This window comes from Callospermophilus lateralis, chromosome 1 (assembly GCF_048772815.1).
Source record: "Callospermophilus lateralis isolate mCalLat2 chromosome 1, mCalLat2.hap1, whole genome shotgun sequence".
In the NCBI taxonomy this organism is placed as follows: Eukaryota; Metazoa; Chordata; class Mammalia; order Rodentia; family Sciuridae; genus Callospermophilus; species Callospermophilus lateralis.
This window is the reverse complement of record NC_135305.1, coordinates 213994546-214018575: the sequence shown is the minus strand read 5'-3', so window position 1 is coordinate 214018575 and position 24030 is coordinate 213994546. Positions and strand designations below refer to the sequence as shown.

General features: G+C 57.8%; 2 protein-coding genes across 2 annotated transcripts; one reads left to right on the top strand and one right to left on the bottom strand.

Annotated features, from left to right (window-relative positions):
* Positions 1-439: 439 nt before the first annotated feature.
* Il27ra (interleukin 27 receptor subunit alpha) lies at positions 440-15584 on the top strand. Its single transcript, XM_076847677.2, has 14 exons — positions 440-606; positions 1002-1119; positions 3826-3983; positions 4069-4226; positions 5998-6157; positions 6258-6331; positions 8951-9134; positions 9225-9413; positions 12000-12101; positions 12175-12333; positions 13732-13857; positions 14211-14304; positions 14437-14530; positions 14822-15584. The coding sequence occupies exons 1-14, from the start codon at positions 513-515 to the stop codon at positions 15005-15007; spliced, it is 1896 nt and encodes a 631-aa protein (XP_076703792.2). The 5' UTR covers positions 440-512; the 3' UTR covers positions 15008-15584.
* A 328-nt stretch (positions 15585-15912) lies between these two features.
* Positions 15913-24022, bottom strand: Palm3 (paralemmin 3). The gene is made up of 7 exons (XM_076847663.2): positions 23982-24022; positions 21608-21656; positions 20417-20497; positions 19678-19820; positions 19487-19571; positions 17618-17663; positions 15913-17522 (listed from the first exon to the last, which is right to left on the bottom strand). The coding sequence occupies exons 1-7, from the start codon at positions 24020-24022 to the stop codon at positions 15913-15915; spliced, it is 2055 nt and encodes a 684-aa protein (XP_076703778.2).
* Positions 24023-24030: the final 8 nt, after the last annotated feature.

Sequence of the window (24030 nt, the reverse complement as noted above, 5' to 3'; positions counted from 1 at the left end):
GTGGTGGCTGATCCCTGGCCGACCCACACGACGCCCGCATGCAAACTTTGCAGCTTCCTTTTCCCTGCCTCGCGCCCCGTGTCCCTGCCAGTGCTCCACGGCTGCGGACCCCGGAGATGGGGCAGGGTTGTACCCCAGGCTCCCTTACAACCTGGGATGGGAGGCGCAGAATGAGCATCAGAACCTTCCACCACCCCAATAATAAAAGTTCGGAAGCCCTGCAGGGCGTGTGCGTGGCGCTGCTGGGGGCGGGAAGCGGGGGCAGGTTTCCGCGGAGCCCGGCACCGCCACCGAGTTCCCCCGGACGCCCCCGGCCACCCCCACATCCCCCGCCCAGCCCCAGCCCGCGGAGCCGGGGACTTTCCGCGGGGCGGGGGACGGGGCGGGACCGAGTCAAGGCGCGGGGGCGGGGCGGGGCGGGGCGACCCCGCCCCCGGCCGTGCCGGAGGCGCAGAGCGAGCGGCCGCGCCGGACCCCGCAGGGCTGGGCGGCACCGGGGGTCCCGGGGAGTCATGCGGGGGCGCGGGGCTGCCCGCTTCTGGCCTGGGCCAAAGCTCCAGCTGCTGCTTCCGTTGTTCCTGCTGGTCCCCCGAGCGCGTCCCCTGGGTGAGTGGCGGGCGGGCTGGCGCCCTGCGCTGTCGGCCGCTGCGCTCGCCGCGGAGCGCCCCGTCTCCCGTCTCCGAGCGCGGCGCCCAGAGGGGCGAGGGTCCGCGGGAGAAGCCGGGGAGCGGGCGGCCGCGCGGTGGCAGGGAGCGCCGCGCGGGGGTGGGAGCGCCCGGGTGTGTGACAACAGGATGTGGCTGGCAGAGAGGAGGAGGAGACGCTTTGCCCAGAACCCGGGGCCAGGGGTGCCCAGCGCCCCCGCCTTCACCCACTTCGGTTAGCGACCCCCGAACGCCCGCTGGCCGTGGTTAGAAGCCCCGGAAAGTCCAGTTTGCGGGATGTTCAGGCGACAGGGCCATTTGACCCCCTTCCTCGGGACCCTCTGCCTCCCTCTCCAGGCGGCCCTGGGCCACTGCAGTGCCACGGAGTTGAACCTTTGGGGAACTTGAACTGCTCATGGGAACCTCTTGGGGACCTGGGAGCCCCCTCTATGCTGCACCTCCAGAGCCAGAAATAGTGAGTACCCGGGGGAGTCTGGGGAAACTGAGGCATTGAAGGTGGCCACTCAGGTCCCAGCTTGCTCTGGGCGAGGAGATTCAGGAGTTGGGCTCCCCCAGCCCCGGTCCTCCCCGACTCCGCAGCCCGCCTAATTCCAGACCCCTTATATTCTTCTGCCTGACCTTTCCTTCTCTGAGCGTCCCTTTCCTCCCCTTTTAAAGTGGTAGTAAAAATGGAACATGCTCCCAGGGTTGAGTCTGAGGGTTCAATGAGGCACATGGCAAGGAGAAAACGCTTAATACTTTTGAAGCTGTTTTATTATTGCTGTTTAACCTCAGGCAAGTAGTTTGACCTCTCTGAGCATACAGACAGATCAGTCTGTTGCTCTGGATGGCAGCTGTGAAAGAGGTAGATTAAAAGCCCAGCCCTCATGGGGTCCAGAGTTCAAGGCAGAGACCCGAGTTCCTTGGCGATAAGCCACATCATGGGTACTTTTTTCTTCTTCTTCTTTTTAATGGTGGTTTAAATACACACAAGGCAAAATTTACCATTAGTGGTTACCGTTAGTAACCACTTCTAAGTATTCCATTCAGCAGCCTCAAGTACACTCACAACGTCATGCGGCCACCACTGCCCATCCATCCCGGCAAGTGCGTGTTTTAGCTGGTAGAACGCGGGAGAGTGGGGGACGTCCCCTCTCCTGTGTGAATGAGATGAAATTCCCGTAACAGAACTATTCTGAAGTGCACAGTTCAGAGGCATCGAGTCCCTTTGCGGTGTTGGCCACCAGCCCCGACCCCAGGGCAAACCCAGACGCTCCCGTCCCCCTTCGTCCCCCTCCGTCTGGTCCCTGGCAGCCTCCATGGACTCTCCGTGTCTGGATTTCATGCCTGAAGCTTTGGAGTCACGCGACACGTGGCCTTCGAGGCTGCCTCCCTTCCCTCCACCTCACGTGTCCTGGGTCCCGTCTGTGATGTGGCATGTGGTGTCTCCATTGTCCTGCGTGGGGACAACATGCCCCGCGTGTGTCTTCCCAGTTTGCTTCATTCCCCCTAGAGACGCGGGTTGTCTGGCTGTTGGGGTATAGGGCTGCCCTGTGCCTGGGCCTGCGAGTTCCTGTTCCGGTCCCTGTTCCCTTCCCTGGGGCCTGGGGCCGGGGGTGGCGTTGCCGGCCAAGGCCGTTCTCTGTTTAACGTTGAAACAGCACCTGTGCCTTTCGCAGTCCCACCGGCCTCGGAGGACTGTTCGTTTCCCCACATCCTCACCAACACTTGGGTTTTGGGGAGTCTTCTTTTTTGTCTTGTTTTCGTGACTGAGGCGTGAAATTCAAGCTTTGGGGCTCTCCTCAGCCTCTCCCCCTTCCACACACACACATCTCATCCTCCATCAGCAAGCCCTAGCGGCTCCCCCTTCCATGTTAACCGTGACCCTGCCGTTCCTCCCAGTCCCCAGCACCTACCCTGACCCAGCCATTGCCACTGGCCAGGGCTGTGCTGTCGGGTGTCTCCTGGTCCCTGGTTTCCAGGTCAAACCCCACACTCTTAACACCTGGGTCCGCGCACACCCCTCCTCTGCTCAAGAACACTCCATGGCTCCCACCTCATTCAGAGCAAAAGCCCAAGTCCTCCCTTCAGCCCCTGAAGCCCTGTACAATCTGCCCCATCACTTTCCGCCTCTCCTCCCCCCACTCCCGCCATGGCTGGCTCCCCCCAGCCACGTGGGCCTTTCTACTGTTTCTCAGACACCAGCCACAGTCTACACCGGGTCTGATTGCTCTTCATATCCCACCACCTGGCATGGCTTTGACTGTAGGCTTTGCTTCCTTTTCTGCCCCTGGAACAGCTCCAGAGAGCAGGCCTTTGTTTGGGTTTTAGTTCTAGTCTCTGCTTCTAGAACTTGGCTGTTTGTTGGCTGAATGGTTGCATGGAGCTGAATGTGCATATGTACAGTAGATGCTCAATAAATATCATAACATGCACAGATGTTCCTCCTATTGTATAGTCAACCTATTGTAAGTTAAAAATAGGGTGGGTCACAAATGAATTGAGCTGGGGGGGGGGCAGTCAGTGGTAGAGTGCGTGCCCAGCCCGCCCAGACCCCAGGTTCAATCTCCAGCTCAGAGGGCCTCCCTGGGCCTGCACATGAGCAAGAGCATCTAATGAAAAGCCTCCTTTATAACTAAGTGTCCAGCCTCTCGTGAAATTTATCGAACACTTCACTGAAATGGAAAAACGAGAGTCGTCCTGAATTGCCGGCCCAGGAAAAGATCAGAATTCACAACAAAATATCTGCATGTGGTACTGGGATGGAGCCCAGGGCCTTGCCCGGGCCGAGGGCTGCCCCATGGAGCCCCACCCAGAGCTCAAGACCTGGAACACGGTTTCCACTGAACCGAACGCTCCACCTGCACCATCGTGAAGTTGAAAATCTCCAGTGGAGCCGCCATCCTGGGCGACCCTCTGTATCAGGTCCCCATAGCTGTTTATTCTCCTTTGGTGTTTATTCCCCTCCCCCTCTGCCTTTTCAGTTGGACGGTCATTGCCTTCATCTCGTGGGTGAGAAATGGAGGCACAGAGAAGGCAAGCTCCTTCCTCCAGTGCACACAGCTCCGAAGCACCAGCGCTGGGCTTTGAACCCAGGCGAAGGGCAGCTGTTCCCAGGGCCATTGTCCCGTGGCCCTGGCTCCAAGCTGGAGCCGTCTCAGGCTCACATCTCTCCTCACAGCCATTCCAACAGAACCCGGACCGTGGCGGTGGCCGCGGGGCAGAGCTGGGTGACGGTTCCTCGGGAGCAATTCACCGCGTCTGACACGCTGCTCGTCTGGGGGACCAAGGCAGGCCAGGTCCTCTGGCCCCCCGTCCTCATCAACCTGGAAACCCGAAGTAATGTGGCGGGGGGTGGGGAGCTCTGGTTGGGGCGGGTGGTTCTGGGGGCCCCGGCTCACTGCACCCCGGCCTCCCTCCCCAGTGAAGCCCAGAGCCCCCCGGCTGCGTCCCGAGGTGGACTTTTCAGAGGACGAGCCCCTGGAGGCCACGGTGCAGTGGGAGCCGCCTACCTGGCCACCTCATAAGGTCCTGATCTGCCAGTTCCACTATCGAAGATGCCCGGAGGTGGCCTGGATGCCAGTGAGTACCAGGGACCCTCTTTCCCTGCCCCGTCCCCAGCAAGTCCCGGGCATCCTCTCCAGGTCGCAGCCCAGCCCTGGGCTTGCTCTGCACCTGCCCCAGTCTCATGCGTCCTGTGCCCGATGCCTGCTCCGCATCTTCCTCCCACAGTCATCTACAGCCAGCCCCCCACTTCCAGGGGTGCTGCGCCCCCAGTTTGCCAAATGGGGAACACAGGGGGCTTTGGGATATGTGGACTGTTTTTCTTGTCATTGTCCCCTAAACAATGCAGCATAACAAATAGACACGCAGCCTTGATGTTGCGTTAGATTTTTACAAGTCGTCCCGAGAGGGTGGCCAGCCTGCGGGAGGACGTGCTGAGTCCTGTCCCAGGGCCGGGCTGTTTTATCGAAGGCACTTGGGCATCCTGGGATTTTCGTATCTGCAGGGTCCTGAAACTGGTCCCCTAAGGGTGCCCAGGGCTGGCAGCGTAGGTCTCACACAGGCACCGATCAGATACCCTTGGAATATTTCAGAAGCTCAAAACGGCTTTCACCTTTTCTGAGAATGAGTAAAAGTCCTGGAGTGGCTTGAGTGAACCTTGAAATAATAACATGGCGACGTTCAGAGAACACCCCCGCCCCGTGCGTGCCCTGCTCTGGGTTCTCTGCAAACGCGAGTGTATTGAATCCTTCCATGAACTTGTAGAGGTTGCTGGCTTTGACACCTTCCCGTTGTACAGAGAAACAGTGCAGCCTGGCTCTCAGCGACAGTCAGAAACAGGTGATCAAAGCCACTGAGCCTGGCATGGTGCCTGTGGTCCTAGCTACTTGGGAGGCTGAAGCTGGAGGATGACTTGAGCCCAGGAGTTGAAGGCCAGCCTGGGCGACATAATAGAACCCCTGTCTCAAGAGAGAAAAAAAAAAAAAAAAGATATCCATTTTATACTTCTCTTTATACAGAGAAGTTAGGCAACTTCCCCAAGTTCACACAGCAGGAAAGTGGAAGACAAGTCCAGAGCAAGGGGACCCCAAAAGGAGTAGAGGGACCCAGGCAAGCAGTTGAAGAGCACCACCTGGAAGTTGTATAGGTATTTCCTTTCATATTTCAGTGGCCAAGAACACTGTCACATGGTGGCATCTGATAGCAAAGGAGTCTGGGAAATGTCCTTATTCTTGGCAGCCATGTTCCCAAATAGCACTCTGCGGTTCTCTTCCCAAAGGAAGAAGGGGAGAATAGACGTTGGGAATATTCAAGTGGCCCCCGTAGCCAGGGCCTTAGACACAGAACGCCAGGACCGCCGGGCATGGTGGCAGAGCTGGTGTGCACGTGGTCCCAGCCTCTCAGGAGGCTGAGGCAGGAGGCTCACTTGAGTCAGAAGCTCCAGGGCAGCTGGGAAGCATAGCAAGACCCCGCCTCCTCCAACAAACAGAGCAGAGCTGCCTTCATTGTGACCATCTTGCCATTTAGAGCAGGACCAGGGGGCTCTGGACCTGGCTCCCTGTTACGAACTGCAGCTCCAGCTCTCAGTGGCTCAGTGACCTTGCGCAGTCTCCTCACCTGTAAAACAGGGACGATGCTAGAACCTCCCACCTGCCTCTCCACCGAGCGCGGAGGATGAGCAGCTTCTGTCTCCCGGGAGGGACACTGTGGGTTTTAAACTGAAAGCCCCGTGTTCTGGAACCCGCTCAGCCCTGGGCACACCGGGAGGGTCGGTCGCCCTGTGACACATCGGTTCAAGCAGCACCCTCAGCTCAGAGCCCCCCATCTCTCTCCCCCGCCCCCCTCCCAGCTGGAGCCCGAGCTGAAGACGGCACCGCTGACCCCCATCGAGATCCCAGACCTGGAGCTGGCCACCCGCTACGAGGTGTCTGGCCGCTGTCGGGTGGACACAGAGGCCGATCTGTGGGGCGAGAGCAGCCCGGTTCTGTCCTTCCAGACAATGCCCTCTGGTGAGGAGTCCAGGCTTGCCCAGGACCTGGCCCCTCTTGCCAGGAAAATCTGGCCCATCCTGACCCTTTCATTTGCCCCCGCTTTCCTCATCCTTGCCAGCTCCAAAAGACGTGTGGGTGTCTGGGAACCTGTGTGGGCCCCCGAGCAGACAGGAGCTGCTGCTTCTGTGGAAGGTAAGCCCTGGGGGTGGGTCGTTTCTCTCCAAAACCCGAGGGAACCGGCAAGACAGGGGACTCTGCTGCCCCCTGGAGGTTGCTTAGGGAATCAGGGCGAGATGCTCCGGGGGCCTGGCCCACCCAGGGCCAGGAGCACACCTCCACCTGGGTCAGCCTCCTGAGAGACCTGACACCTGGCACAGGTACAGAGGGGTGGCAGGAATGCCCTGCCTTCACACTTATTTATTTATTTATTTAATGCAGTGTTAGGGATCGGACCCTGGGTCTCGTGCATGCTAGGCCAGCACTCTACTACTGAGCTACACCCCCAGCCCCACACTTTGAAAAAAAAGGGGTTTTTTTAGTTGTAGATAGACACAATGTTTTTATTTTATTCATTTATTTATATGAGGTGCTGAAGATCGAAGGCAGTGCCTCACACATGCCAGACAAGTGCTCTACCACTGAGCCACAGCCTCAGGCCACCACTAGTTACTTATGTTAACCAACTTTACAGATGAGAAAAATGAGACTCAGAGGTTGCACCAGCCACACAGCGACAAGGAGCAGAGCTGAGATTCACTGGCTTTCACACAGTGGTTATCAGCTCCAGTGTCTTCATTTTATGATACATATTTTATAATATCCATGTACTATGCCAAAATGAAACATGTAGATAACATAATCCATGTATTCATATGTTTTAAAATATACACATGAGGCCCGGTTCAGTGATGCATGCCTGTATTCCCAGTGACTCACGAGGCTGAAGTAGGAGGATTGCAAGTTCAAATCCAGCCTCAGTAACTTACTTAGCAGGACCTTAAGCAACTTAGTGAGACCCTGTCTCAAAATTAATATATTTTTAGTTGTTGATAGACCTTTTTATTTGATTTATTTATATGTGGTGCTGAGAATCGAACCCAGTGCCTCACACATGCCAGCCAGGCAAGTGCACTACCGCTGAGGCCCAGCCCCAGCCCCGAAAAATTAATATTAAAAAAACGGGGGGGGGTGCTGGGGATGTGGCTCAAGCGGTAGCGCGCTCGCCTGGCATGTGTGCAGCCCGGGTTTCGATCCTCAGCACCACATACAAACAAAGATGTTGTGTCCGCCAAAAAAAAAACTAAAAAAAAAAAAAAAAAAGGTTAGGGATGTGGCTTAGTGATGAAGCATCTTGGGCTCAATCCCCAGTTTAATACCCAGTATGTATGTATATGTGAATATTGTGAAAACACACACACACACACACACACAAGAAAATCTTAAATTGTAGCATTAAGCAGAAAATGAAGAAGAAATAAGGCTACTACATAAATGGCAAAAGATTCAGTTCACCAGGATTACATAAGAAGACTTAATATGTATGTACCTAATAACATGGCTTCAAAATACATAAAGCAAATATTGGCAGAAATACAGGAGACGTATGAGTCCATGATCATTGTGAGAGATTTTAATACATTTTTACATTCAGTAATTTACATAATAAGCAGATTGAAAACAAGCTAAGATCCAGAAGATTTGAACATATGATTACAAACTTAACCTCATGGACTTATCTATGAAGCATCAGAACACATATTCTTTTCATACACACACAGAATATTTACCAAAATCAACCACGTGCCAGGCCATAGACCAGTTTCCAGGTACCTTAGATGAGCAAGGTGGTTGAAAGACTGGATTGGGTCCTCAGCCCTGAAAAAAATAAGTCTGTTCTTTGAATCAGTTGAATTATTATGCAGGTTTTCTGTCTAAGTTAGTTTCCAGTGGGGATGATATTAAGATGTCTCAAGGGGCATGGGACAATTTTGGTTTTTGTTTTTCAGGACAGGTTAGCATCCCTGACTATTGCCCATCAAATACCAAACATGGAAGCTACCAAAAATTTCCACTTATTTGCCCTGGAAGGCCCCATCCCCTTGGCTATACCTATCCCTGAGGACCAATAGTGGGGAAATTTGAAATCCCTTAGAAATGCACAGGACAGAGAAGAGGGACTCAGGAACAAAATTTAAAGGGAATACCCAAGAACTCACTATTTGAGATAAATAATACATTAATGCAATAATTTTAAAAATCATATCAGCAAACTAGAGTCCCAGGACCAGGTATCTCTCTTTGCAAATATAGTTTGATGGTCACTGGAGCCAAGATTAGGGTGAGGAGATCAGGGCAGGCCACACCAGTGGAGGACAGGATCTTGTCTTTATTTATTAATGTTTGTAGAGCTGGGATTGAACCCAGAACAAAGTTCCTGCAAGTGCACTACCACCAAGCCACCTTCCCAGCCTAGATCCTGGCTTTATGTAAAATCTTGATATTTTGTTGGTCATAAATTTCTGCATTAATTTTGATTTATTAAAATACCACCGTCCGGTGTTGTTGATGTTGGTTACTGGATTTTTGGTATCCCCCACAACTTAAATTTTATACCCAAAGAGAGTGTCTCTCTCGCCTCCCCTGGTCCTGGTCCTCATCCATACCCCACCTCTGCCGTGAGTCCCTCTGAGGCTCAGTCCCCTCCACTGCGACATGGAGCGGACATCCTGCCTCACTGACAGGTAACCTCACCCAGATGCGGGGTGGGTGCTTGATAAGTGAGGCGCATTAACCCTTCTCCCCCCTCCACAGGCCCCTGGACCCTGCGTGCAGGTGAGCTACAGAGTGTGGTTCTGGGTTGGAGAGAAGAGTCTGATTCAGGAAGGGGTCCCCTGTTGCAAGTGCTCCGTCCCCACCTGGGCAGAGTGGGCAGGGGTGTCTGCTGTCAACACCACCAGCTGGGAGCCACGCACGAACTTCTCTCTGGTCTGCTTGGGTAAGAGATGATGGACTTCCTCAGAGCCTTGGTGGCGGACGACGGGGGGTTCCTGAGTCGGCAGCGAGACTTCTCCGCCCCACCCTCTAGCTCCAGACTCTGCCCCCCATGATGTGGCGGTAGGAGGCATCCCCAGGAGCACGCAGCTGCTGGTGACCTGGCAACCAGGGGACGGGGAACCACTGGAGTACGTGGTGGACTGGGCTCAAGATGGGGACACTCTGGAAGACCTCAACTGGGTCCGGCTTCCCCCTGGGAACCTTAGTGCTCTGTTGCCAGGTGAGGCCTCAGGACAAGTTGGTTCCTGTCTGTATTAGTCCATTTTCTGTTATTTTAACACAATACTTGAGGTTGGGTACTTGTAAAGAAGAGGGGTGGTTCATCTCACAGTTTGGGGGGCCCTGAGCATGGTAAGCATCTGCTGCTTCTAGTGAGGGCCTTCTGGCTGCATTACGACATGGCGGATGGTATCATGATGGGAGTGTGTGAGAGGAAGAGACCACAGGAAGCCAGAGAGGGTTCAAATTAAGCAGAGAATAAAGAGGCAATAAGGTTGTTACATAATGGAAAGATATTTAGTTGACCAGGATGATGTAAAGTAGTTCATCTGTAAGTACCTCATAACATGACTTTGAAATACATAAAGCAAAACTTGACAGAGCTACAGGAGACATGTATGCATCGGCAACCATTGTGGGATATATATTTTTTAAATTTAGTTATAGATGAACACGATATCTTTATTTTGTTTATTTATTTTTATGTGGTGCTGAGGATTGAACCCAGTGCCTCACATGTGCGAGGCAAAGCACCCTGCCACTGAGCCACAACCCCAGCCCCATTGTGGGAGATTTTAACACACCATTCTCGGTAATTTCCTCTCGACAGAGAATGGTCAGGCTCACTCTTTTCTTTTTTTTCCCCCGGGATGGGGATGGAACCCAGGGCCTTGTGAATGTAGGCCAGTGGTCTACTACTGAACTACACCCCCAGCCCAGACTTACGCCTTTATAACTTACTCTCATGGGGAGTGACAAGGCTCTCATGAGAACCTTGATCTTTTCCAAGGGTAGCCCCCCCTAGAGACCTCACTATCTCCCTCCAGACCCCACCTCTGGGGGTCCCACGTCTCCATACACAGAACCTCCATACTAAGAACCACACTTCCAATATACGAACCTTTGGGGGAGTCACACTCAAATCATCTCCAAACCATAGCCCCACTCCAGCAATTAAAGGAGAGTTGACTGATGGGTGGGCTTGAGAGAGAGAGAGAGATGGTTAGAGTTAGTAATTCATGCAAGAAATACTCACCGGCCACCAGCCACAGGCGAGGCTCTAATACAGGCACTGGGACTCCGCGACGCAGCTGATGAACAGTGGCATGTACTTTAAGCATTAAATCATCCAAACTTCCTTACAAAGTAGGTTTCTCTTATTATCATGCTCAATTTATAGATGAAGAAACAGGCCCAGGGAGGTTAGGTAACTTGCCCGAGGCTACACAGCACGACAGTGGAACAGCCACTGTGTGAACCAGATAGTCAGGCTCCTGAAGCCAAGCCCTGAGCCATCATGCTGAAGCATTTTCCTCTCAGCCTCGTCCCTACCCTCATGCAACTGACATTCTTGTGGGGTGGGCAGCTCTCCCACAAAACAAAACAAAAAAACAACCCAGGCACTTCTTTAACATAATCAAGGAAAAAGGAAAGCAGAGGTTATTTTGGAAAGAAAAGTTAGAAGATGACCCTCTGGGGAAGTGACATTTAAGCTGAGGAAAGAAAAAGGGAGACCTGAGGATATTTGAGGGAAAAGCATTCTAGGGTGAGGGAACAGCCCGTACAAGGGCACTGAGGCAGGAATGTGCCCAGTGGGTTGGAGGGACAGTAGGGGGGTCGTGTGCCTAGAGTGGAGTGAAGGGGGACCATGGAGGAGGTCATGGGGTAGATTATGCAGGGACTTTGGGGAAGACTTTGCTTTGGGGCAGAGTGAGGTGGGAGCCATAGAGGATTCTGAATGGAGGAGGGACGTGCCCTCACCCAAGTGCTCACAGGTGCCCTCTGGCTGCTCTGGGGGGAAGGGACTGTGGGGCGGGGAAGGGCCGGAGCTGAAGGTTCGGGAGGGCAACGGCGGGACAGGATCAGGTGGGGACCCGGGTTGGGGGAGAAGCAAGCAGCTCAGGTTAGGGGGTCCTGGCTGGCTTCGGTGTGTCGCATCTGAGACGCTCGTCCGGCCGCGGCCCCCACGCGGAGCCTGTCCTGGGCCTGCCGGGTCCTGGGGTCTGAGCGGGTCCTGGGAGTCGGTGGGGTGCAGCACCCTGGGGGACAGTAGGGCCGCGAGTGAGAAAGCTGGGACAGTCCCATGAGCCACGGGGAAGGACCCCGGCCCTGAGACCCCCGGCTCGGGGACGCTGTGCAGAAGCCGCGGGTTTCCACGAGGACCTCGAGGGCACCCCGACCACGGGCGCTGCCCATGGCCCGCCCAGGTCTCCGCCCGCGAGCGCCCAGTCCGGTCATCCGCGGGGGGCGTCCTGGTGGGGAGAACCGGCTGCTCTCTGCTGCCCCCACAGGTTCCCAGCGGCACTGAGCGCGGTGGTCCCCCTGGGGACCCTCTGGGGGTGCTGGGGGTCAGGCCCAGGGACGGAGAGTGGCCCCTCTCCAGGGTCTGCTGGCCCTTCCCTCCCCCTCCCTCTCCTTGTCCCTTCTCACGGTCCTCCTGGTTTTTCTGGGTGGCCTCCCAGATAGACCCCGCCCCAGTCCTCATCCCAGGGTGTCCTTTGGGGACCCAGTGAAGGCACTCCCAAGTGGGAAGTGGGCCGGGAGGGAAAGCCGGCTTTAAATCGCTTTTTGTCCCTTTGCCACCCAGGGACTTTCAAAGGAGGGGTCCCCTATCGGATCACGGTGACAGCGGTCTTTCCCGGGGGCTTGGCCCCCGCCTCCTCCGTCTGGGCTTTCCGGGAGGAACAAGGTAGGAGATGAGGCTGGAGGGCTGGGGGGTCCTGGGACCCCAGCCAGCTTCCACCTACCGAACTTCTCCCCAGCACCCCTGGCAGGGCCGACCCTTTGGCGACTCCAGGATGACCCCCCAGGGACTCCCACGGTGGCGTGGGGGGAGGTCCCAAGACACCAGCTCCAGGGCCACCTTACTCACTACACGTTGTGCTCAAGAAGTGGGACCAACGCCGCCGACTGCACCAATGGTGAGCCTGCGGCCTCCTGCCCCACGTCCCCTGGCCCACACGGCCCCTGGCTCCCCCTCCTCCCATGGGGACATGATGTCATTAGTTCCTTAAGGGACAATAACCCCCTTGGCTTTCAATGTAATGGTCTCCTATTAGGCCATTAAAAATGAAGACTCCAATCTATATTTATTGACAATGAAAGATGCCTGTCATATTTTATTAAGTGGAAAAGATAAAAGGATTATGAAACTCTGATATGATTCCTTTTTTGGTAAAATAAACCGGTATTGAAGCCAGGCGTGGTGGTGCATGGCTGCAATCCCCAAGACTCGGGAGGCTGAGGCAGGAGGATCCCAAGTTGGAGGCCAGCCTGGGCCACTCAGTGAGACCCTGTCTCAAAATGAAAAATAAAAAGGGCCGAGGGTGTGTGTGGCTCGTATTAGAGCGTCCCTGGGTTCGGTCCCCAGCAAATAAAAGTGAGCACTAGTTTGGCCCCTCAAACTTGTGACTGGTGTTTTCCGACTTGCGTGTTTTCATTTGTTTACTTATATGTGGTACTGAGGATCGAACCCAGTGCCTCCCACATGCTAGGCAAGTGCTCTTCCACTGAGCCACATCCCCAGCCCTTTTATTTTTTGAGACAGGGTCTCACTAAGTTGCTTAGGGCCTCCTTAAATGGCCGAGGCTGCCCTCTAACTTGCAAGCCTCCTGTCTCAGCCTCCTGAGCCAATGGGATGACAGTCATGTGCCACTGTGTCCAGCTCCAATTCATCTGGTTAAAAAAGTAAATAAGAGTCGTTCTGAGAGGTCTGAATGCCTCTCCCAACTCCCACTGGGTTCCAGACAGGGGAGGGATGTGTCACTGTGTGTGATAGGCGCTGACAGAGCCCCTGGGAATGTGGCCTTTATGGAGCAGTCCAGGGCCTCACTACATTGCCCAAGCTGACCTTGACCTTCCAGGCCCAACACCTCATCCCAGTAGCTGGGACCACACACGAGCCCTTGATCATTTCTTTTTTCTTTTTCCATTTGTACTGGGGACTAAACCCGGGGTCTCCAGCGTGCTGGGCACCACTGTACACTGAGCTGCAGCCTGAGCCCGGGATCTGACTTTCTAACGGGTGACCCACAGACAGACAAGCCAAATACTGTCTATGAGGTGTGCCAAATGGTGATGAGCTCTGGGCTGAGAAGAAAGCAGGGAAGGTGGCGGGGGGCGTGCAGGGGGCACAGTTTTAAAGGGGTATTCAGGGAAGAGCTCCCTGAGGAGGTGACATTTGAAGAAGGACCTGAGAGAGAGAAGGAGGGAGCCACCTGGGTATCTGGGGAACAGTGTCACCAACAGAACAAGGAGCACGTACCAAGGTCCTGAGGCAGAACTGCCACCTCCCCCACCTCTCTGGTTGTGTTCTTCAGTGAGCAGCAGCACCCGGATGGTCACTCTGCCCAACCTTCACTGGGGTCCCTGTGAGCTGTGGGTGACTGCCTCCACCATTGCAGGACAGGGCCCACCGGGCCCCAGCCTCTGGCTTCACCTACCAGGTAGGGGCCTGGGGTGGAACTGCGGGCTCCATTGGAGGGTAGGGGACCGTAGAGACATTACACAGAGTGCAGTGGGGGACAACCTTCTGCTCAATGGGGAGGATTATTTTTTAGGGGTGCTGGAACCCAGACCCCTGTGCATGCCAGGTGGGTGCTCTGCCACGGAGCCCCCCAAGTCCTTGGAGGCCTTTCGAGTCTGCTGAATGCTGTGGTGACACTCAGGCAGGCGTGTGACCTGCAGCTTCACCCCACACCTGACCCTGACGTGCCCCGGGATTGTGCCTCCCCAGGCCCTGCCTGGCGTGGGCCTGTCCCTCCTTGGTGTCCACGCGGTCTCTCCTCCCACCTTCCAGATAACACGGTGCCATGGAGAGTTCTGCCGGGTGTCCTGGCCCTGTGGGGGCTGCTCCTGGTGGGCTGCGGCCTGAGCCTTGCCACGGCTCGAAGGTGAGGGGACAGTGTCACCGCGGGTCTCTGCCCTGGTGCCTGGCGCGGGCACCCGCCAAGCTCCCGTGGGGGTTGGGAGGAGGCCTGCCTCTGGCCACAGGGACAGCCACCCCGACTCCTCCCTGCTCACAGGTGCCTCCACCTGGGACAGAAGGTGCTGCCCCCCTGGGTGTGGGAGAAGGTTCCTGACCCCGCCAACAGCAGCGCCGGGCAGACCCACGTGGAGGTAAGCGCCCGCCCACTGTGCCGGGCGCGAAGGGGCTCCGGAATCCCAGGTACTCCTGGGGCGGAGCGGGGGTCGCGGGTTCAAAGCCAGCCTCGGCACCTTAGCCAGACTCTGGGTCAAGAGAAGGGCTGGCGCCTGGCTTTGTGATCCAGCGGCCTGGGCGCCGTCCCTGATGCTGAAACCCCCAAACAGGTCAGCTGGGAGAGCCCTCTGGGGAGTTAGGGGTCCCGGACAGGGGGTGTGAGGAAGTGGGGGACAGGAGGAGAGGGTCTCAGTCTCATCTCTTCCCAGGAGGTGCGCCAGGCCCCCCCTCTGACTGACTTGCCTGTCCTGAAGGTAGAGGAGATGGAGCCACCAGCACCTAAGGAGCCCCCCCAGCCCCCCGCCCCCCTTCACTCTGGGTACGAGAAACATTTCCTGCCCACACCAGAGGAACTGGGCCTCCTGAGGCCCCCCAGGTTCCAAGATCTGGTCTGAACCTTGCCCCAAGCTGGGGGCTGCAGGACAAGCCAGAAGGGTGCTCATGGATGCTGCTCCCCAGTCCCGGATGAAGACACTGAGACTCAGAGAGGCTGAGTCACTTGTCTGAGGACACCCAGCCAGGAAGCGCTGAGGTTGAAGGACCCCTTCAGAGAAGGGCCCAGCCCCAGCAGGGAGTGGACGAGGAAGTGAAAGAAAATGTATGCAATCCGAGAGCGGCGGCTACCTCCGGCAGTCTGTCCTGCCAGAACAGAACTGCTCTTGGGCACGGTCCTTGGCAGCTTGGTCAGTTGTGGACTGAGGTCTTGACAACAGTGTGGGGGCGGCCGGAACCTGAGCAGAAGTGCCCTGTGCCAACACCGCGTGGGGCAGCTTAAAACCCTGGTGGAGGCTCTTCTCCACGCCTGCTCCCTTTCCCGTGAGCTGGCACAGGCGCTCGCTGGGGCCACACCCCAGGGACGGTGAGGCAAGGCATGGAGAGGAAACTGCATCCCTGAGTAACTGCGTGGATCCGAGCCTGAATCCCTGAGGGACCGCGTGGAGCGGAGCCAAAATAAACGCTTGTGTCCTAACAGCTACTGCAGCCTGAGGCATTTTTGCTGCGGACTGCCTCTGGCCTCTCGCTGGCTCCCAGGGGAAGCCCGTCCTCAGTTTCCCCCCAGGAGTCCATGAATGATTCTTTGCTAACACCACGCACACATCCGAGCTGTCCGAGTGCTTTAAGGTTTTATTTTCAAGTATAAAGGCTTTGTCACGGACGGGAGCCAGGGTCACAGGCAGCGGGCAAGGTGGACGTGCAAGCCAGCTGGTCTGGTGGGGCCTTGTGTGCCTGGAACCCCCTGCCGGGTGCCAAGAGGTGAGGTAGCTGTGGGCGGAGCCGGGCGAGGGCTGGGGGCGCGGGCTCACATCACGGCGCAGCACTGGCACGTCTTCTGCTTGGGGCCCCTTGCCTCTTTGCCCTCGGCCGGGGCGGCCGGCTCAGGCTGCCGGGCGGGTGCATAGGTGGGCGCGGGGTGGGCACTGGGGTTGGCTCTGGGCCTCCCCCGCTGGAGCAGAGGCTGCCTCTCGGTGGGCTGCTGTGGGGCTGGGCTCTCTCTCAGGAGGGGCATGGCGTCCCCTGGGGGCCCCTGGCTCTCTGCAGGGGTTCGGAGCTGCCCGGCTTCCTCCTCCAGCGTGGCTCCTTGCTTCTCCAGGGGCTGCGGTCCCTCCCCTGGCACTGGCTCCTGCTTGACCCCAAGGATGGTCCCGGCCTCGCTCACCTCCCCCTGGGACTCGGTCCTTTCCCCAGACTCTCTCTGCCCCGCTGAGCTCAGCTCTTCCTCAGACCCCTGGGTCTTCTCTGCCCCGAGGCCTTCCTCACCTCCCTCCCTCTCTGCCTCTGATGGCTCCTCAGTGGCCCCTGGCATTTCCTCACCTCCTTTTTCCTCCACTCCCAGAGCTTCCTCCTCTTCTTTCTCTGCTGCTTGCTTTTCTTCCCCTCTTTCCTTCTCTGTCCCCAAAGGCCCCTCGACTTCTTTGCTCTCCACTCCGGACGGGTCCTCAGCTCTTTCCTCTGCCTCGTCCTGGCCCCTTTCCCCCTCTGCCCTCAAGGGTCCCTCACTGTCTCCTATCTCGGTGCCCAACGGCTCCCCAGCCGCTCCCTCTCCCTCCCCCCCTCCCCTCTCTGGCTGCTGTGGCCCCTCACTTGCATTCACAGCTGTGTCCCTCCCTGTCCCTGTCGCCTCACTTTCCTCACCTCCCGCCCCGGGGGATTCCTCTGCTCCCCTCCTCCCCCCCTCCCAGGCTTCCCGGCCTCCTCCCTCTGTCACCACGGGCCCCTCCAGCCCCTCCATCAGCAGCTCCTCCCAGTCCTCGCTGAGAGTCGCTCTTTCCACCCAGATGAAGGACCCCTCCTCTCCTCCAGAGCCCCCCTGCCCCTCGCCCTCGGGGCTGCCCCCGGGAGCACCTTCTCCCTCCTGGGTAGCATCTCCCTGCAGGGGCTCTGAGCTGCTCAGTGTGGCCTCTGGGCCCACCTCCCCGCCGGCCTGGGACTCCTGCGACTCCTGCGACTCAGTGCCCCCCAGCCCCTCCCAGACCACCTCCGCCACACCCCTGTCCTCCTTCACCCAGGCTGGGAGCTCGGTGCTGCCAGCCCCCTGCCTGTCCCCAATGGCTTCCAGCACCACCTCCTCCACCCTAGCCTCCAGCTCCAGGCCCGATGTCCCCGATGTCCCCGTGGCACAGTCCCCCGGGGCCCGCAGGCCCTCCCACACCACCTCCACCACACCCGCTCCTTTGGCCTCCACTCCACCCCGCTCTGCTGCGGCCGCCCCCAGGCTCCGCTCTTGCTCCCGGCCAGGGCTGGGTCCAGGGCAGGGGCCGTTGGCTTCTGGGGAGGTCCCCACGGCCCCAGGGACCTGCCTCTGTGGTGGCAGAACCCCAGCAGCCTCCTCCTGGGGCTCAGAGGGGACCTCTGGGGATGCGCCCACCAGTCCAGTCGGCAGGGAAGCTCTCTTGTCTGGCTCAGACTGGCCTGGGCCTAGGTCAGGAGAGGAGAGGAAAGGGCAGGTCAGGGCCAGGAAGGACCAAGGGACCCTCCTCCTCCTCCCTTGGGGCTCCGACACCCACCTGCAAGACCCGCCTCCATGGTGGGTTGGGAGACAGGACGGTGACTCTGCAGGGAGGGCAGAGACCAGGTCAGGTGGGCCCTGTCCCCTCCTCTAGCCTCCCCTCAGCCTCCCAAGCCAGTGTGTCTCCCACTGCTGCAGGTCACACAGGTGCTTCAACAAGGCTGTGCCCACAGAGATGATCCCCGTGTCAGGGGCCTCCTCTGCCAGCTGCTGGGTCAGGGCACCCAAGGATGACGCTCCAGACTGTTGTTATTGGAACTCATTTCAGTGAAGGAAGGAGGTGAAAAACATAGGCATAAGCCGGGCACGGTGGGGGGGCGGGGCACACGCCTGTCATGCCAGCGGCTCGGGAGGCTGAGACAGGAGGATCGCGAGTTCAAAGCCAGCCTCAGCAAAAGCAAGGCGCTAAGCAACTCAGTGAGACCCTGTCTCTAAATAAAACACAAAATAGGGCTGCGGAGGTGGCTCAGGGGTCGAGTGGCCCTGTGTTCAATCCCTGGCACCGAAACAAAAACAACATAAAAACAAGAACAAAAAAAAACATAAAGAAATAGATCCTGCCAGGCAGTGAGAAGGGTTGTGGAGAGGCACAAAGTCAGGAAGAGGAGCTAGGGAGCGGCTGGGAGGCGAGAAGGGGCCTCCTGTAGGTATTAAATGCAGAGGGCCTCCTGGTAGAGGTGGCAGAACAGAGACCCGAAGGGTGTGATGAAGCAGTCAGGAGTCAAGAGGTGGGGAAGGCATTCCAGGCAGAAGAAATAGCAAGTACAAAGGTCCTGAGGCCACCATGAGCTAGGCAAGTTAGAGGAATAGAAGAGAGGGTCATTGTGGCTGGAATGAAACTGAAGGATTAAGAGGAGGAAGATGGGCTCAGGCAGGGCAGCAAGCAACAGCTCTGCAGGTGACCTAGGCCCGGCTCCAATGATGGCCTCAGTCTCTGACTCCATCTTCCTCTTTCCAGCCATCAGGCCTTTGTAAGGGCTGTGCTTTCCCCTCTTTGCAAATTCAACCTAGATGTCACTTCTCCTTTTAACTTACTGATGCTTTTGAGACCCCCAGGGCCTCACACACGCCAGGCAAGCCTTCTGTGGCTGGGCTCCACCCCCAGTTCCACAGGTAGGCCTCCCCTAGGTGGCCCTCCACACTCAGGATCCCCTCTCACAGCTCGGTACCTGTCTCCTCCCCTAGACTGTGAGCTCCCTGAGGCCCAGACCAAACCTTGCCCATCTCCAGTCAGGAACGGCTGGCCGACCCCAACCCCAGCAAGAGCTTTCCCCCAACTCGGCACCCAGCAAGCTCCTGGGGCTAAGGGAAGACAGGAGGGGTGGCACTGTGGAAGACCCAGCCCTCTGCGGACGGGTGTGAACCTTGCTGAATCTTTTGGACTTCAAGGAAAACCTAGGGAGCCAGAGTATCGTTATTTTTTTTTCCTGAACCAGGGAAGTAACAAAGGGCACTGGGCATCCAGGCACCTGCTCTGCTACTGCGTCACACCCCCAACTCTTTTTATTTTATTTTCAGGCAATCACAATATCTCTGGTGACCCTTTCTGACTTTCAAGGCCGGATCCCAGGGACATCTGCCCACATTTTCTGCCGACATTCCTCAACAGGACCATACTAACAACCAAAATCCAAAACTTCCCTGTGCCCGCTACCAATGCTATGATCTCCTGGACGCCCCCAGGGGCGCTTCCACGGTGTGCTGTTGCTATTCCCACTTTAGAGATGGGGAAACTGAGGCAGGGAAATTTACTTGCCGACCCCCTCCAAGCAAAGAAGTAGCAAGAGGTGGGTTCAATGTATCGCGTTGAAGGGCTCTGGGAGAAGGCCACGCCCCCTCCCCTACCCACCGCTCCTTAGTTCCTCACCTGTCTGCGCCAGGTGAGCCTACCCAAGGGTTTGTGCTGGGCACCTGTGGACGCACTTTGCAACAGCTGCAGCTCACTCTGGAGTCTGAGGGAGAGAAGCAGGCTGCTGGGTCCTCAACTCAATTTGCCCCCTTCCCCAGTGATCCAGAGGTCCGGCTGGGCGCCCGGGTGGGAGGGTGGGGGACACTCACGTGAACAAGCTGTCTTCTAGGTTTCTGATGCGTGCCTGAGCCTGGCCTTCCGGGGACTGGGGGTCCTTCGAGCCGGTGTCCTCCGGCTGCTGTGGCCCTTCAGCGGCCCCATCCATTAGCCAACGCTCCCGGAGAGATTTCCTCTGGGCATGGAAGGGAACCCTGGGCTGGACATACAGACTACCCTACCCCAGGTGGTCCCCTCCTGACCTCACCTCAGTAGATTCCTTACTGCCCCACAGTCACCCAGAGGGGACACACATCGGGATACATGCTCAGGTTGATCCCCAACACTTCCACCTCCAGATGGAACAAACACCCCCTGCCAGCCAGCGATGGCTTTCCCAGGCTGGGTCACACACCCCTCGGTCCCCTCAACCCGCCCAGAATGGACAGAGACTGGGGGGGGGGGGGCACAACTGCTCCAAAACAAGACAGAGGTGAAACCCACGTCCTTCCCTACTGCCCCTCCCTACCCCTAAGCTGCCCTATGGCTCCCCTGGTGTCCCCCAACTAGGACAAAGACCTCCTGGGTTCCCATGCTCTTCCCAGAGTGGGACTGCTGTCCCCATGACCACTCCGCCCCATCCCCTCTCGGGCTGGGAAAGACACCCCCCAAGCTGCGACCGACGCCTCCCTATTGCCCACCCCCCAAATTGGGCAGAGGTTCCTGTCGCCCCGCAAACCGACCCGCGCAGACACCTCCGCCTCATCCCCCAGGCCCGGCCAGCGCCCCAACCTTGAGCCGTTCCACGCGGAGTTTCTCCTCCTCCAGTTCCCGGCGCGCCGCGCGGATCTGCTCCTGCAGCCGCCGCTTTTCCTGCGCACAGAGGACCGGGAGCTGCCCGCCGGCCGGGCGGGGCCCGCGGAGCCTCCGCCCCCTCCGCCCTCCTCCCCGGGGGCTCCCCCGGCTCCGGGGCTCCCGGCCCCACGGGGCAGCCCAGCGCGGTGGGCACCCGGCGGGGAGGGGGCTGCGGAGGCGCTGACTCAGCAGCCGGCCGAGGGGCGGAGGGAGGGCGGGGCGGGGGCGGGGCCGGCCGCGCCCGGGATGCTGCGGAAGCCTCGCCGCGCCCAATGGGGGTCGGTGGATGGGGGGGCCCGGGGGCGGGGCCTTGGGGTGGGCGTCCGAGGCGGTTGAGAGCCTGGCGGTCGGGCTACCGGGTCCATAGGGATGGGAGGGAGGGTCCAAATACTGGATCCAAGGGAGGGTGCTACTGACACGGGGGTCCGAAATGGGGGCGTCCGTCAGAGACACTGGGCTGGAGAGGTGGGGTCCAGAGAGATGGGGGGTGGGTACGGTGGGGAGGATAGGGAGATGGGTGGCAGAGTCAGGGATCAAAGCTATAGGAGCGCAGAGGTGGGGATCAGAGATGGGGTGCAAAGGTGGGGTCAGAGGATGGGGGTACAGGGGTGGTCAGGCATGGTACAGAGGCGGGGATGCAGTAGGTGCTACATAAGGTTGGGGTTCTAGGAGATGGGGTTCAAAGAGGGAGGAGAGAGAAATGGAGTGGAAGGATGAGAGACCCAGATAGGATCAGCGTGATGGAGGTCCAGAGGAGCCGGGCAGGAAGAACCCTGAGAGATGGAGGTCCATAAGGAGAGGCTCCGAGGATGGGGTCCGAGACAGGGTGCAAGAGATGGGGTTGTCCGGGAAGCCCGACTCCGGGAGCAGGCTCCGGTGGGGTGAGGCAGGTTCTGGGAGTGCCGGGTCCACAGCCCCGCCATCCTGGGGTGGCATTGACTAGACAAAGGAGCGGGGAGGGGAGGGGGCTGAGGGCTTAGAGCCCTGGGCAGGGCCAGAGCTTAGGACTCTGCTCCCCTCTTCACAGTGACAGTCTTGCTCCCGGGGTTGGGGGAGACCAAGAAACCTGGGGTTGGGGGGGCGTTCCCCAGGGCGCAGGACCAAGCGCTCTGGGAGGGTGTCACTTACCGCAATGACCTCCAGCCGCTGCCGATAGAGGGAGCTCTCGGCCATGGGCCTGTGGGGAGAGGGCAGGGGCTGCGGATGGGGCTTTCAGGGCCCCCAATTCCTCAGCAGACCTCTGACACTCCCCTCTTGGCCAAGAACTTGGCGTAGCCGACAGGAGAGCCCAGGTTTTGCCTCTATTTCCCCTTTGCACCTGGGAGAAGCCAGGGCAGAGGACAAGGGAGGGTCTTGGAGGGGATATGGACAGAGACCACGGCGGGTCTCCTAGTCTGAGGTTGCCTCCCTTGTCCTCAGTATCCTCATCTGTGAAATGAGTGTGAATAGCTGAACCGCCTCCCCTTCTCGTGCGAGGAAGTATCCATACAGGGAAAAACATAAGGAATAGTGCTCCAAAAAATAGTACATTGTTTATTATTCATCGTAATTTAATAATACCCATGAGCAATTCTATTGATGACTAATCATGATAACTATTCCAAGTCTGTCCTACCAGAAACCCTCAAATCCTGCCAGGCACCCTTGCCACACTTCCGTGGACCTCTCCTCCTATCCAGGATCCCTTCCCTGCTGGGAGGTGAGGAAATCTGGGGAGAGAAATGGCCATCCCACTGTTGCCATGGTAACTTCTGAGCTGCCTCCTCCTCCTGCCAATCCCCTCCTGGGACAAGGGTCCCTGGGTCACGCTCCCTAGTACTGGACTCTGAGCTTCAAGGAGCCGGAGTTGTGGTTTAAGGTTTAACCTGAGATTCTCCATCACCGTCCTGCTCAATGCACCTGCCGCCCTGCTTCTCAGCCTCCTCCTCCCCTTGGAGGCTGGAAGCTGACCAGTGCTCAACACCATTAGGAAGCTGTCATTGTCACTTTGGCCCTTCATCGTCATGGACGTGTGCTGAGTGCTGACTCTCTTGCTACATTGGCCGAACTGCCATATCTAGAAAGTGACATCGAGCTGTCTGTTGTTGTCCCCACTAGCCAGGGCTGGGTGCAGAGAAATCCTCAGAGGTTTATTAATTTGAATGCTAACCTTACTAGGGGACCATTACAGCCTCACCTTCCAAGCTCCGGCTGGGACTTCCCAGACCTCTACTGGCCACACCAAGAAAGCATAATGGCACTTGCTATATATAGTGTCCCACAGCCACCTCCGCCCGCCTCTCCTGCCCTGATCAGGATGGTCTGGCTCTAGTCCACCGGCCGGCTGACATTCCAACCACGAACAGAAGCAGCCGACCGTCAGGGAGCTCGTTCCTGTGCCAGGCGCTGTCTTAACGCCTCGCGCACGGCACCCTCTTTAAGCCTCCCAGTGATCCCTGGAGGTGGTAGTACATTGTCCCCATACTACACAGATGGGGAAACTGAGGCTCTGAGAAGTGGCAAAAACACTTGTTCAAGGTCACGGAGTCAGGAGAACTTGAGGCACTCACGCCCCAAACACCGGACCCTGGGCGTGGGGTCCAGGAACCTTCCATTTGGCACCCAGGAGGCTGGAGGTAAGCCTGGGGTCCTGATTTCCACTGGGGACTGACGTCATGTTTTGCGGGGCATCCCTAAGGAAGCCCAGGTTTGTCCCTGGGGGAGGGCTGAAGTCCATTCTCTGCCGTCCTCTCCCCAAGATGTAATCTCCCTCGCCTCTCCCTCGCTGGGGGGGATTGGGTTCCCGTTGCTAGGCAACCAGGTTTGTAGCTGGTGAATAATGCAGTGGAAGACCCAGAAGGGTGAGGAACAGAATTGGGGACCCCAGTGGGGGAGCCCCCTTTCTAGAACTCTTCACAAACCCTGGAACCCCTCTACTCTCTAAATTAGAAGGCCTTCCCATCTCACATATTAAGATACTCCCCCCACACCCTTTGGTACTGTTTATCTCCAACTATGAGATGAGATCCTGGTGGTGGCCCTAGCCTGCCTGTTGCCACCAGGAGTAGTTAGTTGGTGGCCATTTCATGAAGCAGGTCATCTTTTCGATTTTGTCATTGTGTCTCTGAGCTGGGGAGCCCTTCATTTCTCCTGTCGGAGGTCAGGCACTCTGGCCATTCGGTGGGGGGTGATTCCAGGGGCCAAGTGTAGAAGCAGGGGACCCCAGCATTACCCGCCCCAGAACCCGGCAGTAGCCCCACCCCCAGGCTGGACTTTGGGCTCTTGGCCTGGCAGCAGAAAATCCCTGAAGAAGGTGTCGGGGAGTCCACATCCCCCACCATAGTCTCGGGGGCAGGGGCCACTGAGGAGCCCATGCGGCTGGCCCCTGCCCTGTCCACTCTCTCGGGTTTCCTTAGGAAAATCCAGATGGGGCTCTGGGCTCCCAGGCAAGGCCAGCATCCCCCCCAAGCCCCTTCCAAGCCCGGCCCTCGGCCCTCCAGCCCCGGTGACCCCAGACACTTACATGGGTGTGGCCGGAGACCAGGCCTGGCTCTGCAGGGCCATCTTGCCCA